General features: G+C 36.2%; 1 protein-coding gene across 3 annotated transcripts in view; it reads left to right on the top strand.

Annotated features, from left to right (window-relative positions):
• Positions 1 to 27,820, top strand: part of LOC127423494 (protein shisa-6-like) — a 125,940-nt gene that overhangs the window by 75,714 nt on the left and 22,406 nt on the right. For all 3 annotated transcript variants that reach the window (XM_051667844.1, XM_051667843.1, XM_051667842.1), the window contains exon 5: positions 11,053 to 11,091. In XM_051667844.1, coding sequence (XP_051523804.1) covers positions 11,053 to 11,091 — 39 coding nt within the window. The remainder of the gene's footprint in view (positions 1 to 11,052; positions 11,092 to 27,820) is intronic.

The raw sequence follows: 27,820 nt of genomic DNA, 5'->3' as shown, positions 1-27,820 counted from the left end.
ACTCTTAGAAGATAAGGTTCCATATAGAACCCTAAAGGGTTCTGTCACTTGCTTCATATTTGGAACCCCTAAAAGATTCTATATAGAACCCTTTTAAATGGTTCTATTAAAAGAAACCTAAAGGGTTCTTTGAGCCGTGTGGAAAGGTTCTATACAGAACCTTTTAAGGGTTCCCAAAATGCAACCGTCACATTTGGTTTTTGTTTCGTTTTTACATTTATTTATTTTTTATTACCTGAAGAACGTTTAATGGATATGCAAATTGAATGGTTCATATACCATATCACTAAGAAAGTGAAATAACCATATAAAAGACATTTAAGTATTATTAAGTAAAGCATTTTTAATAGTTTGTATTTACAACAACACAAGCCATAATTAACACAGTTCATAATGCAATAGTTATGAGAATTGACTTAATAAATCCACAGGTTTGTAATAATAAGCTAAAAGTTAATTAGTATTAATATTATTTAGATAAAAATCATAAACATGAAATCATTAACATTAACCATAAGTTAACATTATAACCATAAGTAAGATTCATAAAAAAAGTAAAAAAAATAAAAAATAAATAAAAAATAAAAAATGAATAAAATAAATGACCTATGAAAAGCTGTTAAACAATTTTAGAACTAGGGAAGGTACAGAATCATTTTGTTGCCACTGGTCTGACAAACTGAGTGAGATATTTTGAATACAACAAATTTAACAACTTCACTTCACTTCAGCCATCTCCATGTCATCAGTTTGATAATGACACACTGCACACTCTGAGGGGTCTGGACACCATGTGAAAGATCAGGTTGAGGATGGATGTGCTGATCCTTGTAAGTATGTGAAACATTTAATATACCTGCTGTCAGTACGCAGAGTAATTAAAAACAAAGAAATTGGTATCTCTCTCTAAATTACATCTTAAATCATACATGAAGAAAAGGAGGACTGTTGTGTTTTATCTATATGAAGAAATAAGTAATGCTGCACTCCAGAGCCACTGCAAACAGAAATTAACCATTATTAAGTATCATAAAAACCTTGATGCAATGCAATATAATGAGAAATAATATACAAATATGTAAAAAGAAGTGCTCTCTGAGTTAGGTGAAAGTCTTTGCTAAAACACATGTTTAATTAATATGGCATCTTCAATAAAAAAACAAAACATAATTATCATATTTTCGTACATGACAATAAAACTACAAACACCAAATACTCACAAGTTGAAAAATTGAAACATTTCCATCACTTCCTCTCTTTGACATTCACACTATTGAATGGAGCTTGATTAATCTCTTTATATCAGTGTAGTCGGTTTAATTCAGTGCTGTGATGTGCTCCTGGAAACTTGTTTCATTTTTTCCCATGTTTTCTAGATGCAAAGAAAAGTACATTATAACATAACATAGTATCAGGAATACTAATCAATCCACAAAAGAGATTTTAGTGATTTAAGTGTAAAATTACTTACCTCTTGGCGGAGAATACCGCAGGCCTGGATGAAGCAGTTTTGTCAACATTTATCCTTTTTGCTTCCTAAAATAAATGTGTAAGTCATAAATGACAAGGTGTTAGGTCAAAATAAATAAAAATAACATAAAATTAATCAAGAAATAAATGTATCTCTCTTACTTACCAGGGTAACATCACCCTCAAGTTTTCAGCTTAACCGACTTTCTATGAAAATTTGAAATAGGATGCTTGCGCGTTTGGATCACTCGCTCGAGTTGTGTGTCTGTGAGAGTGCAGCTTAAATGCGCCTTTGTGCTATGTAGATAGGAGGGGAAAAAACAGCGCTGTGCAAAAAGGGTTCTTTTTTCTGTAATTCTTTGTAAAGAACATTTTTGGCATAAAGGGTTATTTGGAGCTGAGTAAAAAACCCTAAAGTTCTACATAGAACCCCAAAGAACCTTTTTTTCTAAGAGTGCACTTTAAAACAAGGTTCCATTTGTTAACGTTAGTTGCCATGAACTAACAATGAACAATACTTTTACAGCATTTATTAATTTAGGTTCATGTTAATTTCAGCATTACATAGTTGTATATGTTAACATGAGATAACATTGAACAATTGTATTTTTATTAACTAACATTAACAAAGATTTATAAATACTGTAAAAAAAAAAAAAAGTATATATATATATATATATATATATATATATATATATATATATATATATATATATATATATGTTTGTAAAGGGGTTAGAGGGGAAGGAGGAGGCGAGAACCGGCTTGATAATATATTATTTATATTTATAGTTTAATAAGAAACTGAACCAAAAAGACAAACACACACACAGGTGTTGGACAGCTGCCCGTAACTCTCTCTCTCTCGCACTGCCGTCTCCGATCGCCCTTATCCCTCTCGGGCTTAATCAGCCTAATTAGGTGCCGGGTGTGCTGAATCACGACCCGGCCACGCCCTCTGCCCTTCCACAATATTGTTTATTTTTAATTCATGATACCTAATAGATTTACTAATGTTAACAAATGTAACATTATTATAAAGTGAGAACACATTCTTGTATTCAAACACAGCTTGACACTTCGTTTAACTTGACACAGTGACCTAAAAACGGTATGTTTATGACGCGACGCAACCGATAAGTGATACATCCTTAGATAATTCATTATTATAAATCTCAGACTGATTGACAAATACAATTGCAAAATGGATTGCTGTGAACTGTAGGTCAATTATATGCTTATGTTCAATAATATGGAAATAAACATCATATTGCATTCTAAAGCCTCTTTTTGTATTGTCTTTTTTAATGCTTTACTTGTGTGCCAAAAATAATGTAATGCATTTTAATTATCTGTATTTTTTTAATAATATAACTATATTATATTTATAATTATTAAAATATAACTATTGACAATTATTTAATCATTATATTTTGAATTATTGTTATCTGAAGGGCTTTCTCAGCAAATATTTTTGTTGCGATTAATTGCGATTAATTAATCGGCATACTGTGTAATTAATTTGATACAACAACAAAAAATAATCGATTGACAGCCCAAATGAATGATTAATACAAATCAGCTACATGTATTTGCTGTGTAATTATTTTGTAGAGCTGCTTGTACTTACATATTGTTATTTTTATAACAATAGTAATTAATAATAGTAACATGTAATACATGTAACACATAAAATTTAAAATTAAGTGTTACAAAATTTTAATTGTACTTCCTTGATTTCAAGGATTTTAATTATTTATACTGTTTTTGTCATCGATTCAAATGTAAGACAAATTCAGGAATTCAAAAGGCATTCTAAATTCAACTGTGCATGGCACCCTACTCTGCTATGTATCTCTGGGCTTTGTTCTCATGTGTGGTAAGACTGACATTTGAAACTACCTTTCTCTGTTATTATACTATCGTTAAGATTACACAGACAGATATCAGCAAATCACTCACTTCGGAACCCCGCACCGGTCACACATACAGCACGCCAGCTTGCTTTTACGCTCTACAGGTACAGCCACATACAGACCCGGATGCTGATTGATTTCTTTATATGCTAATAAAAGTGAGCCACGTTACTCGGGAACAAAAGGCCCCCTCCAAGTGAGCTGCTGTGCGGGATGTTTAATTAATGTGAGTTATTACTCCACCTGAGTGCTTATCACAGCAAGTGTTGATTTTAGATACTTAGGATGGCAATGCAGAGACAAAGTAAGCTTTTAAATAACAATCAGTGTTTTTTTTAACTGACTGCAGTGAGATCGCCTTGGTTTTGGCTGCTGGTGCGTTCACACTAGCGCAGTGGTGTGGAGGGAATAGAGACATTATGGGTGTGTATTGTGCTTTTTCTGTATATAAAAGTTCACTGTCTGATAAAAAAAAAATCAATTTATATTTATTTATTTATTTTTATATTTTTTAATGAATTTTAAGAACTTCATTATTATTAAGTTTTTAGTTATTAAAATATTGTAGAGCAGAGCATAACTAGATAAATGTATATTAACTTTCAATTTTTGAGATTTAACAAATTTCCATGACTTTTCCAGGCCTGGAAATCCCTATTTTAAAATTCCCTGACATTTCTAGGTTTCCATGACTGTGGAAACCATATATTTTGATCAAAGATGGTTAACAGACTGGGGCCAGTGCCCTGTGGCCTCTGACTATCAGGAGCTTCAAGCTGAGGGGCCCACAGTGGCTCACCTCCTGAAAACAAGCCACTGTTGATGTAAAATTGATATACAAAGACAAACTGCACTTGAATGTGTGCCAGTGACTATTGCCACTATGTAACAAGAAAACATGTTCCTGGCCCCTCCTCAGCACGAACAGTGCCTTCTGAACATTTTATTGCAGTTTGAAGTTGTATACTAGTCGTGATACATTGTCTCCTTTGCAATGATTCAAATGCTGGGTTTATTCGAGCCTGATATCATGAAAATTATGTGACTGTGGAGTCATTATATGCAAAATTATGTTACATGTTTACTTACACTTCCCGGAGCAGTTCCGAGGTGAAATGTCCACTGTGTGGGACTAAAAACAAATTACATTTTCTCCCAAACAGATGAGGTTCATGCTTGAGTTTTAAATCAATAAAACCTACCTACACTAAACCTTAAACCTAAACCTTATAGTTGCATAAAGAGCAAATGTCAGATGAAAAACCAGTGTTAGGTAAGTTACTCAAAAATAGTCATCCACTACAAATTACTAATTATTTATCTAAAAATTTTATCAGATTATTTTAATGATTACTTCATTGAAAAGTAATCACATTACTAATTACTTTACTTTTAAGTTACCTTCTAAAACACTTTTCTGCTCAACAAATTCAAAATAATTTTTATATTTCTTCCTTGTTCATAGTTACACACAAGTCATACACTCAGTGCCTCACATTTCTCCATCACAATGACTCATTACAGGGCCATAATTAATGTATTCTACATAATTAATATATAAGAAATAAGCACAGCTCTATACAGTAATGTACTTAAAAGTAATTCAATTCATTGAAAGTCACTAACTGTAAACAGATTACAAGAATTTTAAATGCAATGCATTGCACTACTTTTTTGACTATAAATAAGTATTAGATAACTATTTACTTTGTGATTGGATTACACCCAAGTTTTGAAGATAAATGCTCTAATGAGTTTTGAATCAACAAAACCGACCTTCATACCCTAAAGATTAAACCTAAACTGAACTGATAGTGTCATAAAAAGCATATGTGAGATATACAACACATTTGCAGAAGGAACCATGTCATTTTGTGGTTCTTCTATGACACTTTCGGCTCACTGTCTTTGCATCGCAAGTGCAATTCTCTTAATTGAGGTACCACAAAATTGTATCATATTAGAAACAAGGTTATAAATATTGTTGGTAATGCAAACATTAAAATGTATCAGCTTACAAGTCATGTGCTATAGTAAAAGTATTTTGATGTCATAAGATAGCTTTGTGTGAGACTGTGAGGAACAGGGTGAAAAGTATGTGTTTATTAACTGATAATCCTCAGTTTTACTCATGATGTGTGTAAAAAAAAAAAAATCTGATTTGTCCTACAGGGTAAACAGAATGCTTTGGAATTTTTTATAATAGATTGTCTTACGTGACTGTCTAAGATAAAACAGCAGTTTTCAACTATGTTTACCCTTGAACTGTCAAATGTGAAACAATGGATTCTCCAAGTGTTTCTCAGCCTATAACAAAAGGAATGTGAAATGATCCGAATCACATGACATTCACTGCTTTATTTCCCTTCATATCTGCGTCTGCAGTGACCCCAAACATTAACAACAAAAATAAACAGGGATCCAACAGTCATGGAAACCCTGAAAATGTCAGAGAATGTCAAAATTGGTTATCATATAGTGATCATTGGATATGATTCCTGTTGACTGTGTTATAACATAATTTACAACTACAAATAGAACTCACAATTGGTGCCACTCTGTGGACAGATATACATTCAACAACACTTCCAGCTTTGACCACTGGAGGGCAGTGATTCAAATTTAGGTTAGCAAAGACCGATTTCAGCATCAGAACTTACAACCTACTTTTGCCGAATTTAAAGATAGATCATTCTGCTCATTGAACTGGATTCAGATCTCAGGAATTTTCTTTTATGTGCAATTGTTTGTTTGTACAAATAGAAATTCATTGGTCAAAAGATGTGGGAACCCTGTATAAATCCCTCTTCTCTGGTTAATCTCATTAATTCCATTCAAAAAGCACCACTGCGGTGTGACCTACTCGTATGAAAAGCAGACAACTCCTGCAGCACTCTTGTAGAACTGTTTACTTATGGTCACAATCTAAATGAAAATCTCTGTGAACATCGACTGCTGCTGTCAAGGAAGAATGAGTCTGGTGGCCAGTTGGAGTACACAGTGTTCTGTCAGCATCTTAGTGACATCTTTGTGGTGCCCTGGCTCATTGTCTGTCTAGTTCTCTCCTCAAATGATTGCCTGACATTGTCTGAATCCAGTCATTTACTGCCCTTGTTCAGGGTCTAATAGGATATTTAAATACTTTTAAAAGGATAGTTAGCTCAAAAATGAAAATTCGGTAATTTACTCACATTCATGTTGCTCCAAACCAGAATGACTAAGGAAATGTTAGGTAGAATGTTAGTCTCAGTCACCATTCAATTTCATTGCAACTTTCTGAAGAGGTGTTAGTGAGGCCAGCAGGGGGTGCTCATCCTGTGGTCTGTGTGGGTCCTAACACCCCAGTGTAGTGACAGGGACACTATACTTTAAAAAGGCACCGTCCTTCGGATGAGACATTTAACTGAGGTCCTGACTCTCTGTGGTCATTTAAAATCCCAGGGCACTTCTCTTAAACATTAGGGGTGTAACCCTGGTGTCCTGGCCAAATTCCCCCCTTTGGCCCTTATCAGTCATAGCCTCCAAATAATCCCTATCCTTGAATTGGCTATATAACTCTACTCTCTCCTCTCCACTAACAGTTGGTATGTGGTGAGCGTACTGGTGCACTATGGCTGCCGTCGCATCATCCAGGTGGATGCTGCATACTGGTGGTGGGTGAGGAGAGTCCCCTGTTCACTGTGTAAAGCGCTTTGAGTGTAGTGTCAGAAAAAGTGCTATATAAATATAAAAAAAGAAAGATAAAGAAAAGTGAGTAAGTATCTTAAAAATGTAAAAATAAATAAATACATTTTTAAACATTTTTTTTAAATTGTCTAGAATCCAAATGCATTTTGGCCAAATACAAGATTAAGATTAGTTTTTATGTGTTTTTAACTCTTAAACGGGTCAACATGACCCAAACATAACAGGAGGGTTAAGCCAGGATAGGAGTAAACAAAAAAACAAAAAAAATACAAATAAATTACACACTTCAGCTTTAAGATTAAACAGAAGCAGTAGAATTTGTGTTGAAACTGCAATATGCATTAGTCATTATTGTGCATTACATGCCTTAGAAGTTCTGTCAGTGACAGATTGCACTGTTACACCTAACAGAGCATCAAACTCATCTAAAATCTGCTGTACTGTATATGTCAGAAATAAAAACAAATGTTTGATGTTTGGAAACCAGTACAGTTTTTCCTGTATTTACCATAAACGACAGTGACAGTCTCACAAAGCGACCCATTTTTGAGCAGTTGACTTTTACTTCAGAGATTTGCTTGCATTATTTCTAGCATTAACTACTCATACAACAGTGTCTGTTCGCTGAGGCTCATTCAGTGTGGGCTGTTGGACTACCCTGTGCCTCTGCTGTTTGAATCACACTGAGAAATTCAAGGCCCCCTTAACTGAGGTGCTGAGAGTGGTGGGTGAAAAAAAGGCTGATATTTAATCAATAAAGATGGATCAAAGTGGTACACGTCTGCTTGCCTGTTGTAACAGCACATTACTGTTTGCTACTTCACAGCATTCTTTCATCTCATAGGTGAAGTTTCTCTCCCTCTCTCTCTCTTTTGTTTTAGTATTAGTCAAAGCTCAAAGCTCTGCAAGAACTCATTAGGCCATGTAGGGTCTTTGGAGAGATCTAGTAGGCTGAATGTTGACTTTAATTTTATATAAAATCAGTTATATCTTATGTATTCATGTATGCCATGTGGCTGGGTGGATGCGGATAACTGACTATCAGAGGGTATTGTGTCTGCAATTCATTTGTTATTACATGGTTATTGCATACTTATCACATGCATATAACACCCTGCATTATTGTTGTAACAGCACATTGCTGTTTGCTAATTCACAGCATTTTTTCATGTCATAGGTGATGTTTTTCTCTCTCTGTCTCTCTTTTTAGTGTTAGTCAAAGCTCAAAGCTCTGCATGAACTTATAATGCCACATAGGCAAGGTCGTGGGAAGTAGGGGTGCTGCAGCAGCACCCCCTGGTGTCGAGATGATGGTTGATCTTTTCTTTTTGTCAGTCCTTTTTTTTTTTTTTTTTTTATAAACACATTAAAACATTTAGGATATGTTTTCCTAAAAACTGTATGCTTGAGATAATTTACAATACTGAATAGTGTCATAATTATATATAAATCATGAGGGCCTTCATCTCAACAACCCCTGAACGCAAAGCCACATTTGGACTATTTTAACAATTAGAGCGCCTAGCCGTGCATCTCATGGTAACGCTTTTGGTTTATTATAAGCTGCTGCCAAACAATGTAATATTAACAGTTGTCAGTACCTTTTAACATTACACTGATAGGTTATACTCTTGCTGCAAAAATGTAATCGGCTATGTTCTTGTGTGTTGTGTAGTTTGGGATTTGAACCTAAAATGTGGATATGTTCTTGTCTGCCGTGTGCAAAGGGTTCAGTGTGTGTGCACGTGCACAGCACGCAGGGGTGTGTGAGAGAGAAGTGAGGGAAAGATTTTGAGAAAGAATTGTTCGTTGTTGCCTCTTACCTGTTGTACGGCCAAGAATAAATCTCAGAAAAGTAAAATGACTGCACTCATTCATTAACAGTGATTGTTACAGTAATAGACAATGTTATATTACAAGGTAATGTTATGTAATCCGCTGTGCTGAACTTTCCCCCTTAATTTTCCCCCCTCCCACCTCTGTTGCTGTCTGTTAGCCCATAAGAAAAGTTTACTCATGTGCTTGAAGCCAAGGAGGGAGAGATGAGAATAGCACATGTCAAGGTAATCATATAGCAAAAAAAAAAAAAAAAGTTCCCATCCTAATATACATCCCCTGACAAACCATCAGTAAAATCGCAACCCTGTATCAAGTGATGTTATAATACCACTATACGGACGGGATTTGTTTTATGTGGGGCAATGCAATGATTGCATTTCCCCACATAAATTCTCATTGATTTTAATCCCGTCCAAAACTAGCATATCAGTACTTTTTCCGGGATCGCGCATGACAATAAAGATTACAGTGTTTTTATCTTCTATATAATGCCCTAAAAATAACCCAAGTAAAGGTGGCCCACTGCGAATTGGCATGCTGGTAAAAAGCCAGTGAATTTGTGTTGTCTGTGAGCACTTTAACTATTGTTGTTTCTGAAGTTATCTGTGTCTAAAGTCATTGGTCAAAGACACCAGAAAATGAAAAGACGTGCTTCACATCCTCAAATAAAAGCTTAAGAAAAACATATATGCAACAGCCAGCGTTAACTATTTAAAGAGAAAGGATCATATTTTCTTTTGGTTAGGAAATGTGTAGCCCCGCATTTTGGGATATAATTTCCAAAAGTAGGCTACAAATAAAATTACAGAACTTGAATAGATTGTTCATCTTTTTTTAATTCAAGATAGTAATAGAGCATTGCAATCTGTTGTAATTTGTCAAATATTCCAATACATTTCTTCTAATAATCTTATGCACAAGTTTAATATTTTCTCCATAATTAATCAGCACTAAATACGTTTCCTCATAGATCAATAACGTGAAACGGCAGTGTAAAAGCAGTATACACACTTATAGAAATAGCTTAATCCTGTGCGAATTGATGATAAGAGACGTCCACAGTAGAATGTCATGAAAACTAATCTAAACTAATAATTTCATCCATAGATAAATATAATTGTATTATGCACCTTTAATTAATTGATTTCTTTGATTTTTAAATTGACAGTTTATTTTACATGTTCACGCAAAAATGCACCTCCCACTACAGCACCCCCAACGTAAATCATCTTCCCACGGCCCTGCATGTAGGGACTTTGGAGAGATCTAGTAGGCTGAATGTTGACTTTAATTTGATATAAAATCAGTTGTATCGTATGTATTGACATATGCCAGGTGGCTGAGTGGATCCAGATTACAGAATGTAAGAGGGTGTTGCAACCGTAATTCAGGGTGCTTCTGGTGAAATTGAATTTTACTGCCACTCCAGATTTGATGTGAATACTGAAGTTAACTAATATCCTGCCATGAAGGAAGAGCAGATTACAGGCTTCTCGGAATCTGACAATTATTTGGTGCCACAGAAATGGGAACGTTAGTCATAGACATGGAACAAAGAAATGCTGAACAATACTCAATACTCAAGATAAGAGTACAAATATTTTAAACATAATTGGAAAAAAAAAAAAAAAACCTTTCAACACGTGCACATGTTGTCAGATGCCTTCACTAATAAATTACCTGTTGTGAAAACATAATTGTATTTGTCTGTGAATTGAATGTGAATAACTTTTTTTTGTTTTGTTTATTCAGATTAAAAAAAATAATAATTCTACAAGTTATTTAAATGTTTGGTGTCTCATGCTCACAGAAATAATTGTACCGTATTTCAGTGTATTAATGTGAGTGACGCATTTCTTTCACCATGACTTCAGTCTCTCTTGCAGAACTGCATGATGATTCACTCCATGCTAATTAATTTTGTCAAAAGCCATTGTTTGCCAAGTGGAAAGACAACTTGAATATTAATCTCTTCACTATGTGCCAATTTTTTTAATAAATGGTCCCCTTCCTTTTCTAGAGGTCACTGTATAATGGATATTTGATTTCTTCACAAAAAAGTGTGCTTGTGTTAAGTGCTACAGTCTTTTGTTGTTACTCGCTCACTCACACCTTCACTCTGCCTGGTTGTGTCTTCTAGGGGAAAAACACTGGCCGGTGCGGTCTCAGAGTCACCATGGTAGGAATGCCAATTCTGTGTAGTACAATGTGTTTCTTACCTTGGCCTCTGCCTCTGCCCTCTCTGTCTGCGTTTGTGGTGGATGTGTCAGTCTGTGTAACCTCACTCCTCACCATGTAGCTCTGTGGAGAAAAAAAATGGATGATTAGATTTTTATTTTATTTTATGTCTTTCATTGAAAGCCAAGCATTCTTTTCCTGCTTAATCTGCACCCCTGTAGTGTCTATGTTCCTCTGGATCCACTCTGTTCTTCTCCATTGCTTCGGCTTCAGGGTGACTCTGGCTTCGTCAGACAGAGGAGTACACATGCTATCGCAGGGATAAAGACAGTTTTGAATGATGTTACTTCTTATTAATTAAAGAAGACATCAGAAAAATCTGTGCTTATCCCTGTGGGCAACGTGATGGTGCTCCTCCCAAAGGAAGATCTTCTGGTGTTGTCCCCAAACCTGGTATGTGCTAGCAAAAAAGGGCCTTTTTACATATTTTGTTTGTTATTTTTCTTTTTTTATATATATTTAAGATAAAAAATATGTAATGTGAAGTAATTTGTTGTTATTGCATGGTTATTTCAGACTTGTTATATTGTTATTACACAAATCTTCATTAATTTTTTTTTTTTTTTTTTTTTTGAAAAAAAATTACGGTGTAGCCTTTAATCCTTTAATTCTTTAATTTTCTTTAAGAAAAAACAAAAAAAAAACAATGCTTTGTTGGACATAAAAGAGCAGTCTTTAAAGTAACCAATAACATGCTGTTTTTTTATGCCTGAAAGGATGACCACAGGGTGAGACACCTTCTGAAGTGCACCATCAATATGCTCTACTAAACACATATCACCATTTTTTCTACATCATGATTTTTTGCTGCATCATTTAGAAGTTAATAAGATGCTTTTCTTAACTGACACATTTTATCTAACATAGTTTTACATAAAATTGAGAAAATACACAGATCAGCCACAACATTAAAACCACCGCCAAAACAGCACCAACCCGCATCTCAGAATAACATTCTGAGATGCTTTACTACTCACCACAATTGTACAGAGTTCGAACCATTCTGGCAATTCTCCGTTAACCTTTCTCATCAACAAGACATTTCCATCCACAGAACTGCCGCTCACCGGATGTTTTTGGTTTTGGCACCATTCTGAGTAAATTCTAGAAACTGTTGCCCTTAAAAATCCCAGGAGATCAGCAGTTACAGAAATACTCAAACCAGCCCATCTGGCACCAATAATCATCCATGTGATTATCTAATCAGCCAATCGTGCTGTGCATATAATCATGCAGATACGGGTCAGGAGCCTCAGTTAATGTTCACATCAACCATCAGAATGGGGAAAAAAGTGATCTCTGTGATTTCGACCGTGGCATGATTGTTGGTGCCAGATAGGCTGGTTTGAGTATTTCTGTAACTGCTGATCTCCTGGGATTTTCACGCACAACAGTCTCTAGAATTTACTCCAAATGATGCCAAAAACAAAAAACATCCAGTGAGTGGCAGTTCTGTAGACGGAAATGCCTTGTTGATGAGAGAGGTCACTTATGGTAAGTGTTTACCATAATGTAATTACATTTTTGTATAAATTACACAATTATGATTTGTATTTCTTTTTTTTTCTTTTTCTTTTTTTATTAACACAGCAATGTTTTTTTATAGAAAAGGCAAGAAGAGTGCACTGTTAGCTCTTCTGAATTAAAACCGCGAATAAGAGCTAGGCTTTAGTGACAGTGAAAATGACATTCATAATCGACAGTATTGAAGAATGCATGATAATGATTCACTCAATTTTAGTTTGTATGAGTTTGAAGTATATAAATACATTAATTGATTATGGAAATATGAATTTATTTAAGGATAAGGTGATAATTTTTAAGAAAAAATAGCTTTTGTAACATTGTGGTATAGAGTTGCCATATGGCAACATTTTACAAAAATATTTTTTTAATGTCTTTTTATTTTTGTTTTAGAGCTATTTATGTCAGAAAATCAAACAGGAAAAAATATTCCATTTTAAGAACAATGTGTAGGTAATTTGTCATTATTAAATGGTTATTGCGTACTTATTACATGATAATTCCATGCTTATTTCAACCTGCATTCATAAGAACTTTGTTAAGTGAATAAAAAAAAGTAAAACAAATATGAACTACTCTGTAGTTACAACCAGCATTGGTTTGCAGACTCTTCTGACATGCTGTTTATTATTGAGTGCATGTTTCTGGGTATGGGTCAATGTCCATGAAATTGCTGTAATGTCTGTGGTCAAATAAGCCAGTGGAGTGCTTTTCATTCTGATCCCAAGAGAGAAGTTGCATAGCCACGGCCAAAGCCTATCAGCATGTATTTGTCAGTCCGGGCACAACATTTTAAAAGCACATACAGATCATTATTTACCCATCAACATCTTTTGCTTCAAGAGCCAAAGGTTAACAAGGCTCAAGTCTGGGAGTGAATAAATAGTAAATGATGAAGAAAGCTCTTTCGCAAATTATATCACGGGCTGGATATTAGTGACCACTATATGTCATACTCGCAGAGAGCTCAATTATAGCTCAATTACAAAACAGACCAGTTTTATACATTATACATGTCAGGACAGGTCAGACTTTGGGTAAAAATGCCAAATTACATTTTAGGGCAAATTTTCAGGGCTATTATGGCATTTAACATTTCACAATTAAATGTTAACCGTTTTTGTCAGTGGTTAAATGCCAAACCCCAGTGGCTTTCCGGCTCTGTGTTTGTCAAAAGCAGAGGAGAAGGGCAAGTGAACTGGATTCAAACTGTCAGCAGGCCCATTGGGGCAGACTTTGTTCCCCCCATAAGACTAGATCATTAGTGCCATGACCTGCACTTCATGCGCTGCTTTGGCAACAGTGCTGGATCTTGAAAATGATTTATGGGGTGGCAACACCAAAGCAATCGCCCACGCACAGTTCTTGTGGATGAAGATGCCGAGCTTCATTGCAACAAGTACTGTTTAATATATTGAAGTCACTTTGAATTTGTGATACAGTTACAGTTTGAAATAACATTCAAAATAAATGACAAACTATCAATGCTCCAGAGCCCCAAGACATTGTCTATTAAACACATCAACAGATTCTCAATGTTCTTTAGCTTGACCGGTGGTAGTTGTCACACTTTTTACAGTAAATATTTCTCAGAGTAGGTGGTTGATTTATTTTTTAAAGTCATAGATCTGTAAAGCCACACGAATTGACGTCTTGGCTAAAAAAAAAAATATTATAAAAAAAAAAAAAAAAACAATTCCACATTTTCACCATTATTGTCCAGGGAAAAATATAAGAGTCACTGAACACACGTTGACCTTTTGTTCACACGATAAAGGGTTAGTTGTCACAATGGAACCTGCCAATAAACCAGTGGCATAGGTTTTATGTAAATGCTACCGAACAAATTCACAAAAAAATAAAAAAAATCATTTAAAAGGGTTTTGAACTAGGTGTTTGAAACAGCAGGCAAAACCACTCCTAGAGAAAACACACATTTGTGCAACTGGATATTTAACTCAAAACCTAATAGTTACTTAAATATAGCCTTTGTGACAACTTCCTCTTGTGACAACTAGCCCTGTCAGCATCAGCTAGATTATAGTTACATTTATATTTTATGGGATACTAAATGCTGGGGTGGCAGATGTGGTGGCAATGCTTTTCCTTAGGATGGCAGTTGCCACCCCGGGAGATGCGCCTGTTTGGCATGGCACAGGTGTGCATTTTGAGCAAGTGCACAAACAGTCTGAACTTCTGGAAGAAAATGTGGCGTTCTTTTTCTCAAGCCCTCCCTCCTACTCAAGTCGGTGCTGTCTCAATTCCTTCCGGCCCCTCATTATTGTGAGCAGCATCACCTCTTGAGAGCAGGGGGGCTTGAGTGTGTCTTCCAGACTCTGCAGCAGTCTCATCAGTTGCTTTTTGTTTAATTAAAAAAAAAAAAAAAAAAATGTATCTGTTTTTCTTTGTAATATTATTTTTCTGATCATTTTTGTCATATAAAGCCAAATATATAGAGTCAAGGCAGTCGTTTAGATATTTACTTGCCCCCACTACTCACATACACACACACACACACACACACACACAAATACATTGTACTTTTTAGCAACATATTTATGTAAATATTTGATAATGTATATATATATATTCTTTTTTACTTCTTTAAAAACATAATCTACTTTACAACATATTTTTTTGTTTTTAATTTGCATTAATAGCTGGACATTTTAAAATTTTATATTTTACACATATTTTTACAAATAATGTAACTCTGTCACAGGTAAAAACTTCATAAACATATTTGCTGGAAAAAGATGCCATGTGGTGTGAAAACATTTTTCATTTGTTCATCATGATCCCCTGAAGCCTGATCTCATGAAAAGTGTGAATGTAGCAACATTACACTTATCGTGGCAGTTCCGAGGTGAAATGTCCACTGTGTAGCACTTAAAGCGAGTTAAATGTTCTCCCAAACAGATAAGGTTTTTTAAGGTTAATGCTGTATAGTTTTAAATCACAAAATCTACATCCATAACCTAGACCTTAAACCCCTTAAATTCTGGTGCATTTTTGGGATGCCCCCTGCATTTTTTATACTCAAATTTAAAATCTCACCCTTCACACATACTGTGGACTAATTACAAAAACATGGTCTATGTTTTTCAGAAACCCTTATGCTTATCTGAAATGTAGGTGGCGCTCTAAAGCATTTGAGCCTTTACGGATGTGCTCGTCCATAGATATTTAGTCTAATTTTCAGTTTATTCACCACCCCCATTGTTTCATGAAATATTTTGGACTCTGAGTGGACTATAAACTCTGGGTGTCATTAGAAATTTGAGATTCTCCCCTTTGTGATGATATAACATTTTTATCACCAATAGTCAATAACATATTTTGACAATGATTTGTTTAGCATTTTTTTTCCTGTTGGACTGCATAATTTGTTTTGGACATCTGAGACAGAACACTGGATTATTCACCCAAGCAAGCTCACAGACAAGTAAAAAAAATAAAAAATAAATATTGATCTAATTTTGTAGAAAACTGGCCAAGGTAAAAGCAGAAATAACGTTTTTGGCTACTTGGGGCTTACAGCAGCAGTGACCAGTGCATAAAAAATGTTTGTATTTGATGTCTTACAGAAATCATATTTTACTTTGTGATTATTTTGAAAATCTTTCAAACTGTGGTATCAAGGTAACAAAATAAACTGCACATTTCTGAGAATAAGAGCTTTCATTTGATGTATAACTTGTCCATTTAAGTGCTCTCTGAAAGACTTTTATATTCACATTAATATTTCTACCACATTACCTCTAGGTGGAACTTTTTTGATGCAGATGTTTTCAGACCTTATTATCATTTTATTTTTTTATGTAACAAAAATGCAAAATTTATTTCTTTGAAAAGTTCAGATTCTAAGCTTTCAAATGATACCCCTGACTTATGTATCCAGGGACTTTAATGTTTTAAGCGTAAACGTATTTCACGATAAGGCAAAGGTTAAAGGGTTTAAACCTAAACCTAACCGATAGTGTCATGAAAGCAAATGTGATATGAAAAACGAAATTGCTGAAGCAGCCACAGTTTTTTTGGTGCTTGATATTTTCAGCTCGTGTGGAGACACATGCACTGCTGAACTCGTATCGCAGTTCTCCACATTGAAAGTGCAATGCTCTATCAGTTGCACAACTTGATCATACTCAAACAAGTTTGTAAATTAAGTTAGTAGGCTTGGGATCATTGCCTTTTTCACAGCATCGATATTCTGAAGATTTTCCCGATGATTATTGATACATATATATATATATATATATATATATATATATATATATATATATATATATATAGTAAAAAAAATAATTTTTTATTTTTTATTTTTTTAGATATAAATAGGGCTGCTCATTGCACAATAGTCTTTGTCTCTTAAGACATATTTCTCAACACAACTTTGGTAAACTGTGAGCAGCAGGGTAAATTAAAGGAGGTCGCACACCGGACACCTCTGGCGCACGACATGGCGTGTTCTGAAATTCAAACAATTATTTATTTTCTACAAAGGTATGAACACACCACCAACGCTCAGCGTCAACATTCTGAATTGCCATGGAGCCCAAATCGCATTGTTTTCCATTAAATTTGACCCAAATTATTAACAAAGGACAATTATTTACACTAGTATAACTGGATGATATTTTGTGTAGAATGATCTTTCATAGAGCCTACACAATGTATTCAGTAACAAGTATGTCTTTTTGTGGTTTGACAGCTTGAATGGAAGACCAATTCATGGCTACATATAGAGAAATTGCATAATAAACATTGTGCAGTTACACTAGTTTTACTAACCTCATCAACGTCACTTTGTTTTTGAAAAAGTACAAAAAATGCCATCTGCGCCACTTCAGCTCATCCTGTGTGTGTGTTTGTGTGTGCGATTGTGACCACGACCGGCTTCAGTAAATGGTATATCGCCCTCTTGTGGTCTCCCAACACTATTACGCCAGACTGTTAAACAGTGGCCAACTGAGTGAATTGGAAAGCACGCCATTTGGGCTTCTAATTTAAATGTTGGCTAATTTTAATATATCAATGCCTCAAAAATATATCGATAAAATAACGTGCTGATCAATAATCAATATATCGATATTTTATGAGATCCCTAGAAGTTAGTTACGTAATACATATGTTAAAATGCATCGCATATAAAGGCATGCGCTGTAGTAAATGTGTTTAGATGTCATAAAATTGCATTTTCTGAGGAACGTAGTGAAAAGTGTATATGAACTGATCATGAGCTGTTTTTGTCGTGATTTGTATGAAAGTGAATAAAAGTCGTTGTTGTAGTGCCTCTAGTATTCATTTCACCGGGAAACTGCCACAATCCGTACAACGAGCCATATAAAAGTAATAATGCACAAATTTAGTTATAGTAATGGGATTCTATATGAGAACCAGTTGCAAGTAATTCTCTCCATTTTGGCAAATCCTCATCTATGTTAATCAGCTAGTTCCTGTATATAACATTTCCTTGTTTCCTTATTTATGTATGTATCTGATTCCACATACACATGACCAATGAATGCAAGGTTGTTGGAACACAAGAGTATACGTATGCACTGGCCCAACAGAGCAAGTGACTGTTCAGTCAACTGACCCGAAACACTCTCATCGATCCATCTTTATTGTCAAGCACTAAACAAAGGAAAAGAAATGCTCAAACAAGCAGATGTATTAGGATTCGTTATAAGATGTGCTTGGCATGCTGAATGCTTAGTGACCTTAGATTTTGATGCATTGTATTTATCAAGGAGGCAGATGCATGTTGTTAACTCACGACAACACAGAGCTGGACTGAGTGAGACATGAGGGAACAGCACTGGAGGCTACACAGCTGTTCATGCAAATGTTCTCTCATGTCCTTGTTTACTTGCTTCTTCTTGATTATTCTTGTTTCCAGTAATTTTCTTATTTGATTTGAACTTCATTTCCACAATTAGAGGAAATCTTAATCATCTTATTATCAAATCTTATTTTTTTCAGGTATCAGCTATATTGTTATAATTTAATATCAAGACTCATAAGATGTATTGTATTATTGTGATTGTTGCAGTGAACAAGACTTTTGATTTTGGGATTTAGTTAAAAGCAAACAGATTTGCTGTAAGCTACTTTTGCAGAAATCATGGACTTTTAAACTTCCATCATTATTTACTAAAAAGGCAGTCATTTAAGCTCAGTAAGACACTGTAAAAAAATGTGTAACATCTAAATTAACTGGTTGTATTCAAGTCAAAAATATTATTTAGTATGACTGAGTCATCCTTACTACAACAGTTTACATCAACAAAAGTTTTTTTAAAAGACAGATCAGGTAGAAATAGCTCCTTAAGGTAACAACTATGAATTGTCGCTAGTATACTGTAAATGTAAAAATCATTGATGTTCACTTTCATTTCATGCTAGTTCGTTGAGTGCAACATTTTCAAGAATGTGCGAACAAAGATTTAAAAGTGTAAATGCGATGACAGCAACTACCCGTTTTGATGATATTAATAGATTCCATTCTCTAGTGAAAATGCAACAGAAATGTCAAATTACTGAATCATTGCTGGCCATCTGGACATTACTGGTATGAGTGTTGTTGTCAGGTTACTGTATTTTAGATGTGAAAGGAATATGTGCAAAGTGACGAATCAGCCATAGGCATTGTGACTGGTTTGTTTTTGTTTCACAAGGCCACATTAACAACATCTGTGGTGTCTGATTCATCCAAAGTAAACTGCATTGCAAAACAGGGTGGATGTTAAAATGAAACAAAGCTTACAGCTTCTAAAACCGACTGCAATGCTGTTAATGTCTCTGAATTGATCCAAAAAGCTCATGTTAACAATTATTCTCCTTGCACTGCCTGAAATTATCAGCTTTTAAACTATTAGAGCTGTTCTTTTATGCTGTCATAAACCAAACAAAACAAACATTACTGTCTATTTCCTTTACCTGTTGCCTGCTCCCGAAGAAGAAGAAAAAAATAACAAAACAACAACAACAAAACTACTTGAAAAAAGCTACAATTTAACCTTATTGAGTTTTATACCAATGAAGACCTCAAATGGTACTACGCAGCCTTTCCTAGAGCTGTTTAAATCTGTCATTAACCTCTCAGCCCTACGCCATGTTATGAGCAGTCTGCTCCAGCTCCTTCTTGTTGACTTAATGACCTTAGAGATTTAGCAAAAGAGCCCAAATTGGCACGTATGCTGAGAGAGAGAGAGAATATGACAGAATGCTGGAGTGTGACTGGCTGGGAAAGCAGACCTCCTGGCTGCAGCCAGACTTTAACTAACCGACTTCTCAAAAGCAACTAATAGGTCCCCAGATTAAAGCAGGATCATTGAACTGGACAATGGTTCTTATTAATTAGAGCTCAAGGCTGAGTTTTGAGCTCTGGCTTTTTATCTGTGCTGCTGTGAATGTAGCAGACCTGAGAATTTTTGGAAATGGTGGCCTCATAAGTGGTCCTTAACTTTTACTTTGTCAGTTTTGCTCAGTAGATGTAGATGGTGAAGTGTGGAGTTTATCAGAAAAATGCTGTACGTTGCAGCTAAGGATAAAGGACCCTGTGATAACTCTCGATCATTGCTGCTGGAAAGAAAAAAAGTAACTTAGTCTTAGATATTGTTTTTGTAGCCTACTTTGCCTTTGAAATTTATTATTCTAGAGCTAGAGTTTTCAACCAGGGGTCCATGAAAAAGACAGAATTTTCTTATATTTTCACAATGTTTTAATGAACTAATTTAGTTAAATTCTCAACATTTAAGAACCAGCTGAATACACATCTGTTCAGAGAGCAAATGCACTTACTTAATATTTAACAATATTTTAAAGATTAACTTTTCTGTCTCTTTCTTCTACACTAGCTTCTATACTATTCCAGGCACTCTGAGAACTTGGCAGTGCGAAACTGCAGATATTGTTGATTTTTGTACGACAAATTGCTTACTATGTTCCTCATTTGTATTTCCAGAGAAAGGCCCCCCAAATAAAAATAATTCAATATATAATGATTAAATAATTATTTGTAGATACAATTATAATATATATATATATATATATATATATATATATATATTATTGGGGGCCAGACAAGAAATAATTATATAAAATCTTAATATATAGTTGGAAATCCTGAATATATACTTGTAATTCTGAATATATAAATACAAATTAGAATATATACTTGTAAATCTGAATATATAGTTGTAAGTCTGAATATATAAATATAAATCTGAACATGTACTTGTAAGTCTGAACATATAAATATAAATCTGAATATATACCTGTAATCCTGAATATATAGATATAAATATGAATATATACTTGTAAATCCTGAATATTCAGACGTAGGCCTGAATATATAAATATAAATCTGAATATATACTTGTAAACCCTGAATATATAGTTGTAAATCTGAATATATTTTTATAATATCACATTTTGATCAGGCTTATTGATAGATAAGCTTTAATTTTTCATATGTGACTTAAACAATTAACATGCTTAATATTGTATAATTATTTGTTTTACTCCATAATGCCATAATCAGCCAGCTTTCCACGTATAACAAGTGTTTTTTATTTTATTATTATTATTTTTATTCTGCTTCATCAATTTCTTACTGGCCAGGGTTTGAAGCCCAATGGGTCCTTCTTCATAGTCAGTTAAAAATGGCAGACTTCTCTAATTATTCTGCTGAACTGTGGCTCAACAGCTTAAAAGCTTGCAGCCACAGCACTCATCTACGCTTCTATATTTATTGGATGAAATAAAATATCAGTTCTGGGTTTTTTGGCATTGTCTGAAGTGCAAAAAACTACACAACAGCTTTTCGTCATGTTTTTCGTTGTTAAAATAGCCATATCTATTGGATAATTCTCCCTATTAAGGACCTCAAAGTCTAAGGACCCTTTGCCGTCCATGCTGCGGCCAGCCTTCAATTTTATAAAGCAGAAAAAGACTCCACTTTGTCTGGATCTTAGAGCTCATTGGTCTGGATAACTGATTTGGATCATCATTGTGCAATTCTAAATTATTTAGACATGGGATCTACTTTTACTTGAACATTTTATTCAAGAACATCTTTGTATGATCATGTCTGTTCAAAAATTATAACTATATATTCAGATTTATATATTCAGGATTTATATATATATATATATATATACACGTGCAGCGTTTTAAATGTGAGTGCTTGTGAATGTGAGGAGCAGGACTGCGGTAGAGTTGTTTTTATATTGGATATTCGTTAGACATTCGATCCTTCCTATAACATTAATTGGTATGCAATTGAAATAGTGGCGGTTCATGCTGTGTCTTGTTCAGATAACACTGTAAATCATAATAGCAAAAGTAATTATGATGTTATTCAATAAATATAATTGTTTTAAGCATCAGAAGTGAAAAATGCAAAACAGCGATCCCATCAATGGCAATCTAATTTAGGGAGAGTCTCAAAAGTGCAAAACGCACAAATATCAGTTGAGATACATTTTTTCATGACAATTAAAAAGTGGTTCTTTTTACATGTGTTATGTTTATATTGGTAAACAAATTAAGTTAAATTTAGATATTCTATTTTTTATTTTCTTATTATTTTTATTCCTGTTATAACTATTTCATGTAAACTGAATACTTTAATGAAATAAATCAATTTAACTTTCTGGCTTTTTTACCTAAAGGTCTCACATCACCTGCAATGTATTTATACAAACCTGCTACATATATTACACAGCTTTGATTGTGGAAATATGTTTTTGTGTAGTTTTCTGGAATTTATAAAATACTGAAATCCATCCAATCCAAATCTTGTTCATTTCACCTGATGATGTCACACCACCTGTAAAATATTCACAAACACATATAACACATCTTACATGACTTGAAATTTGGAAATATGATTTTGTGTATTTTTTTCTAAATTTTCAAAATTTTCAAATCTATATAACTTTTTGGTCATGTGACCTAGTGATGTCAAAGCACCTGTAATGCATTCACACCCATCTGACACACATCTTACATGACTTGGATTTCAGAAATATGATTTTGTGTATTTTGTATTAATTTTCTAAATTTTCAAATCTATATAACTTACTGGTCATAGCTATGGCATATCACGCCCAGGACGTGCTGCCCCCGGTAGGGCTACGAGCCCATTCTACCAGGGGTGTAGTGGCCTCCTGGGCCCAGGCCAGGGGTGCCTCTCTAACAGACATTTGCAGAGCAGCGGGCTGGGTAACACCCAACACCTTTGCAAGGTTCTACAACCTCCGGGTGGAACCGGTTTCATCCCGTGTAGTGGCATGCAATACAAGCAGATAAGTCCGGGATAGCCGGCCGGGTGTATCGCTTGCACATAGCGCCTTTCACCTCCCCTGAGCTGAAGACGTGCGCCATGAACTCCCAGTAGTGTTCACAAACTATGTTTCCTGGTTGATTTCCTCCGAGCCCTGTGGCAGTCGAGTTTTCGGAGAGACTCGCTGCCGGCCCAGTACACGTGCTAAATAAAAGCCCTGTTCTGGGGTAGGTGCTCCGCATGTGGCGGTTCCCTGTAGGTAACCCCATGCAATGTATATCTTCTGCTAATTCGTTTCCCTGTTGGCAAACTGTGTCTTCCTTGGGCAGAGGCCCCTCTGCCACAGTCTCCATGTTGTAGTAACTCCTCCCCTGTTGGGTAGGACCTACCATAAGACTTCCCCACATGACATACTTCCAACATAGTTCGGCAAGACCATGTGACATATTCCCACTTAAATATCTCCCCTCTCTCTGGGCGAGGTGTGGTCTCCACGGTGTCCTCCCCTTGGGAAGGACAACCCCGAAAAGACCTGGTCGGCCCAGTCAGATAATCCCCCTTTTTTTAGGGAGTGGAAAAAAAAAGAAGGGGAAAAGAGGCCACGACTGGGCTAGCCTGTCTCTATCTTTTGGGTAGTCGACTTGTCCCCAAAGGGCCGTTCGACACTCATAACTATGTTGGGGGAGGTTACGTGTCAGCCTGGTGCGCTGGCTACGATGCACACAGTTGTCTGCCATCACACACCGCCAGTTCACGTAACACAGTTCAGCCAGTTGCGGCGTTTTGTATAGGGACCCCTAGTGTCACTACATCGACACAACGTCGATTGAGTGACAGATATGGAACGTCATGGTTACTTGTGTAACCTCTGTTCTCTGATGGAGTGAACGAGACATTGTGTCCCTCCTGCCACAATGCTGAACTACCCGCTGAAATGGCCAGGACCTTGTCTCGGCTCCTCAGCATAAAACCTGAATGAGTGGTTGCATACCAGCTCCTTTTATACCCGTATGTCCGAGGGAGTGGCATGCAAATACCACTCGCCAATTTTCATTGGCCTTTTATCAAAGACCAGAGGTGTCTCGGGCTCCCAAGAGTGACCCCTAGTGTCACTACATCGACACAACGTCTCATTTCCTCCATCAGGGAACGGAGGTTACACAAGTAACCATGACATTTCCCTTCGTTTAAAACAGTCTCATTCACATGAGTATCAATTGTTCCCTTTTGATCATGGTCTCTAAACATTGCGTCGCTGATGCTATGGGAAATTCCTTTCTCAACAACCTAGTTGAAGCCCTTTGTACAATAATGGCAATTCTAAAATTGGCAATGGCGTTTGAGCCCTCCCCCTTTAGGTGCGCAGTTGGCCTATGTAAGCGGATGCAAAACCACCGTTTCCTCAGAATTCTTCTCCTTCAAGACAGTGAGTTCATCTCTTGTCTTGACAAACCCTCTCATCTCTGCTTCGCCATCAAGAAATACTCCAAGAGTGAATAGGTTCTTTGCCCTCAGATGCAAACAAGACAACTTGTCGCCTTGACAGCACAGCGCCTGCAGTGAGACGACTGACCTGCTCCCCTGCAGTGTTCCGGCAGAGACATTTGTATCCTTTATTATTGCTATGATATATTGTGTAGAGTATATATACATTTGTATATCTAAAAGAGTCGCTTGTGTGTAGCGCGTCTTTGTAAAGATGTCGTTCCACAAGTGTTTTCTATGTGAGAGACATCCCTCAGTCAGACGGGCATGAGATATGCATTTGCTGCCTGGGCCACACTCATGCTGAAGCAGCTCTTATGGAGACAGACTGCCCTCACTCTGAGGGCATTAGTCTCAGGACGTTCCGCTCTAGAACTGCCCTCGATCTGAGGGACAATTCCGCCTCCCATGCCCCCCCAACCTGCCTCTTCTGTGACTCCCTAGGGACCACATGAGCGAGGAGGCACGGCAAGGCTGTGAGGTTGATTTGGAAGACTTCGAGGAGAATCTTGCGCCAGCGCAAACCCTACGAACCCCTCGGTCTCACGACGCAGCATCCTCGCCCCTGCAGTACGCCCATAAGGATCTCCAGCCCTCTGTCAGAGCGCATGGTCAGGCCCGACGGAGGACGTTGCCACTTCTCCCTCTGGTGAGGGTGAAGAGCGTACACATGCCACTGATACTGAGCTGCTTTGCGTCCTCTCACGGGCAGTCAAGGAACTCAGCTTACAGTGGTCCCCTCGAGTCAAGCCGGATGAATGGTTCTTACAGACCGGCCGCAGTCAAAAGACTGTGTCCCAAAGAGTAGCTCCATTCTTACCGGAGGTCCACACTGAGCTCACAAAGACATGGCACATGCCCTACTCTGTGCGCACTCAGGTCGGAGGTGCTGCTTCTTTCATGTTGTTCGATTGGACAACATAACAGTAGTAGCTTACATAAATCTTCAGGGCAGAATCCGATCGCTGCCAATGTTGAGCCTGACACGGCGCCTCCTCCTTTGGAGCAAGCACCTCCTCCTTTCTTTAGGTGCAACAAACGTCCCAGGACACCTGAACTGCAGCGTGGATCTGATGTCCAACCAGGGAGCTATGCCTGGGGAATGGAAGCTTCTTTCTCAGAGAGTCCTGAGGATTTGGGACACATTTGGCAAAAAGGAAGTGGACCTGTTTGCCTCAGTGGAGACAACCCACTGTGCCCTCTGGTACTCCATTTCCCAAGCCCTGCCAGGGGTGGATGTCATGGCTCACAAATGGCCCACGAAATGCAAACATGCATTTCCTTCAGTATGCCTTCTCCATTCTGTCATCTACAAAATTTGAGAGGACAAGAAAGCGGTTCTACTGGTTGCACCGAAATGGCCCAATCAGTCATGGTTTCCGGAGATAGTGGAGCTACTGGTTGGCCCCCCTTGGAACATACTGCTGAGGAGGGATCTCCCATCTCAAGCATATGGCACGATCTGACCTCCTCAGCCGGAGCGCTGGCCCCTGAATGGAGCCCACCAAATGTGCCAGGATTAGCTCAATTGGTTATGAACACCATCCTGCAGGCTAGATGCCAAGATGCCTCTACGTGCTAAAATGGCATGTGTTTGTAAATATATATAACATGTCGTGTGACATCCTTAGGGCACATGACCAGGAAGTTATATGGATTTGAAAATGTAACAAATTCATAAAAAACTAAAAATCATATTTCTAAAATCCAAGTCATGTAAGATGTGTGTATCATGTGTGTGAATGCATTACAAGTGGTCTGACATCACTAGATCACATGACCAAGAAATTATATGGATTTTAAATTTCAAAAATTCATAAAAAACACACAAAATCATATTTCCAAAGTCCAAGTCGTGTAAGATGTGTGTCAGGTGTGTGTGAATGCATTACAGGGGGTCTGACATCACTAGGTTACATGACCAGGAAGTTATATAGATTTGAAAATTTCAAAAATTCATAAAAACAAAATAAAAATAAAAATACACAAAATCATATCTCCAAAATCCAAGTCTTGTAAGATGTGCGTCAGGTGTGTGTGAATGTATTACAGGTGGTCTGACATCACTAGGTCACATGACCAGGAAGTTATATGGATTTGAAAATGTCAAAAAATTAATAAACAAAACACAAAATAATATTTCCAAAATCCAAGTCATGTAAGATGTGTGTCAGGTGTTTCTAAATATATAACAGGTGGTGTGACATCATCAGGTTACACACAGGTTTTATTTTTGAAAATAAAAGTTAAAAATAAAGAAAATGATAAAGTCACAATGCCAAAATAAAAGTCAAGTAAGGTGGAAAGGTGTTGTGTATACATATGCTATAGGAGGTCTGGCATTCATCTATCTCTGTTAGCTATAAGTTAAATGCAATTTCAGTTACATTACATTGTTATAACATCATTACATCTCCTAGGGAATAAGCCATTGATGGCTTTACATTTTTTTTTTTTTTTTTATCATATATTTCTACTTGTTTGACATTATTAAGTTACATCTGGATAAAGCTACACATGTTTTTATAGCCACAGAGTAATCTGTTTTTCACCAGCCTTTGTCCGTTTCACACTTTAGAGACACTCTCTAACTTTGCCTGCCGAATGTCTAACGAATATCCATTATAAAAACAACTTTATCGCAGTTGGAACAGGTGTTGTGCAGGCATAGAGACACAAACTGCTCTTACCTTTAAGAGATCCTTGGCTCATACATGTAAAACACTATTACGAGCATTGCATGCTCTGTTTGTAGCAGATGACAGCAGGCAGAGCGCTAATTCACTTTTTAGCATGAGTCATATACAGACTACATATATATTTATTTATATAGTAGCCTTTTGCGGTTTAATAATTACTGCGATTCACGTAGTGACTGGATTTTCCAGATTGGGAATCTGCCTTCATAACATCAGAGATCCTTGGTCATAATAACACAGAAACACTTCAAAATAATAAGCTCAATTTAAAAGAAAAAAGTATGACAGAAATAGATCACTACTGTATAGTTATGTAATATTCACTGTTATACTACTACTACTACTACTAATAATAATAATAAATCATTTGAAATTGTATTAAATTTAATCAATATCTCACATCTGTGTTGCTCTGTTATGCAGCACTTTTATTTGACAAAAATAACTCCAGTGTTGTATTTAGGATTGTGCTGTGAGGTTCAGCATAAAATCACTTAAAAGGACAACCTGACTCTTGCATCAGAAGGATGTTTTTGGATTGCTCACTTTGGTTGCGTCAAACCATACTTGCGTTTTTAAGACGCTGTGTCAAGTTAACATACACTCTGTACACCTACTTATTCATGCGATTGTCTAATAAGCCAATCGTGTGGCAGTGCATAAAA

This window comes from Myxocyprinus asiaticus, chromosome 32, assembly GCF_019703515.2.
Source record: "Myxocyprinus asiaticus isolate MX2 ecotype Aquarium Trade chromosome 32, UBuf_Myxa_2, whole genome shotgun sequence".
Classification (NCBI taxonomy): Eukaryota; Metazoa; Chordata; class Actinopteri; order Cypriniformes; family Catostomidae; genus Myxocyprinus; species Myxocyprinus asiaticus.
The sequence above is the reverse complement of the archived record's forward strand: the minus strand, read 5'-3'. Positions and strand labels throughout refer to the sequence as shown.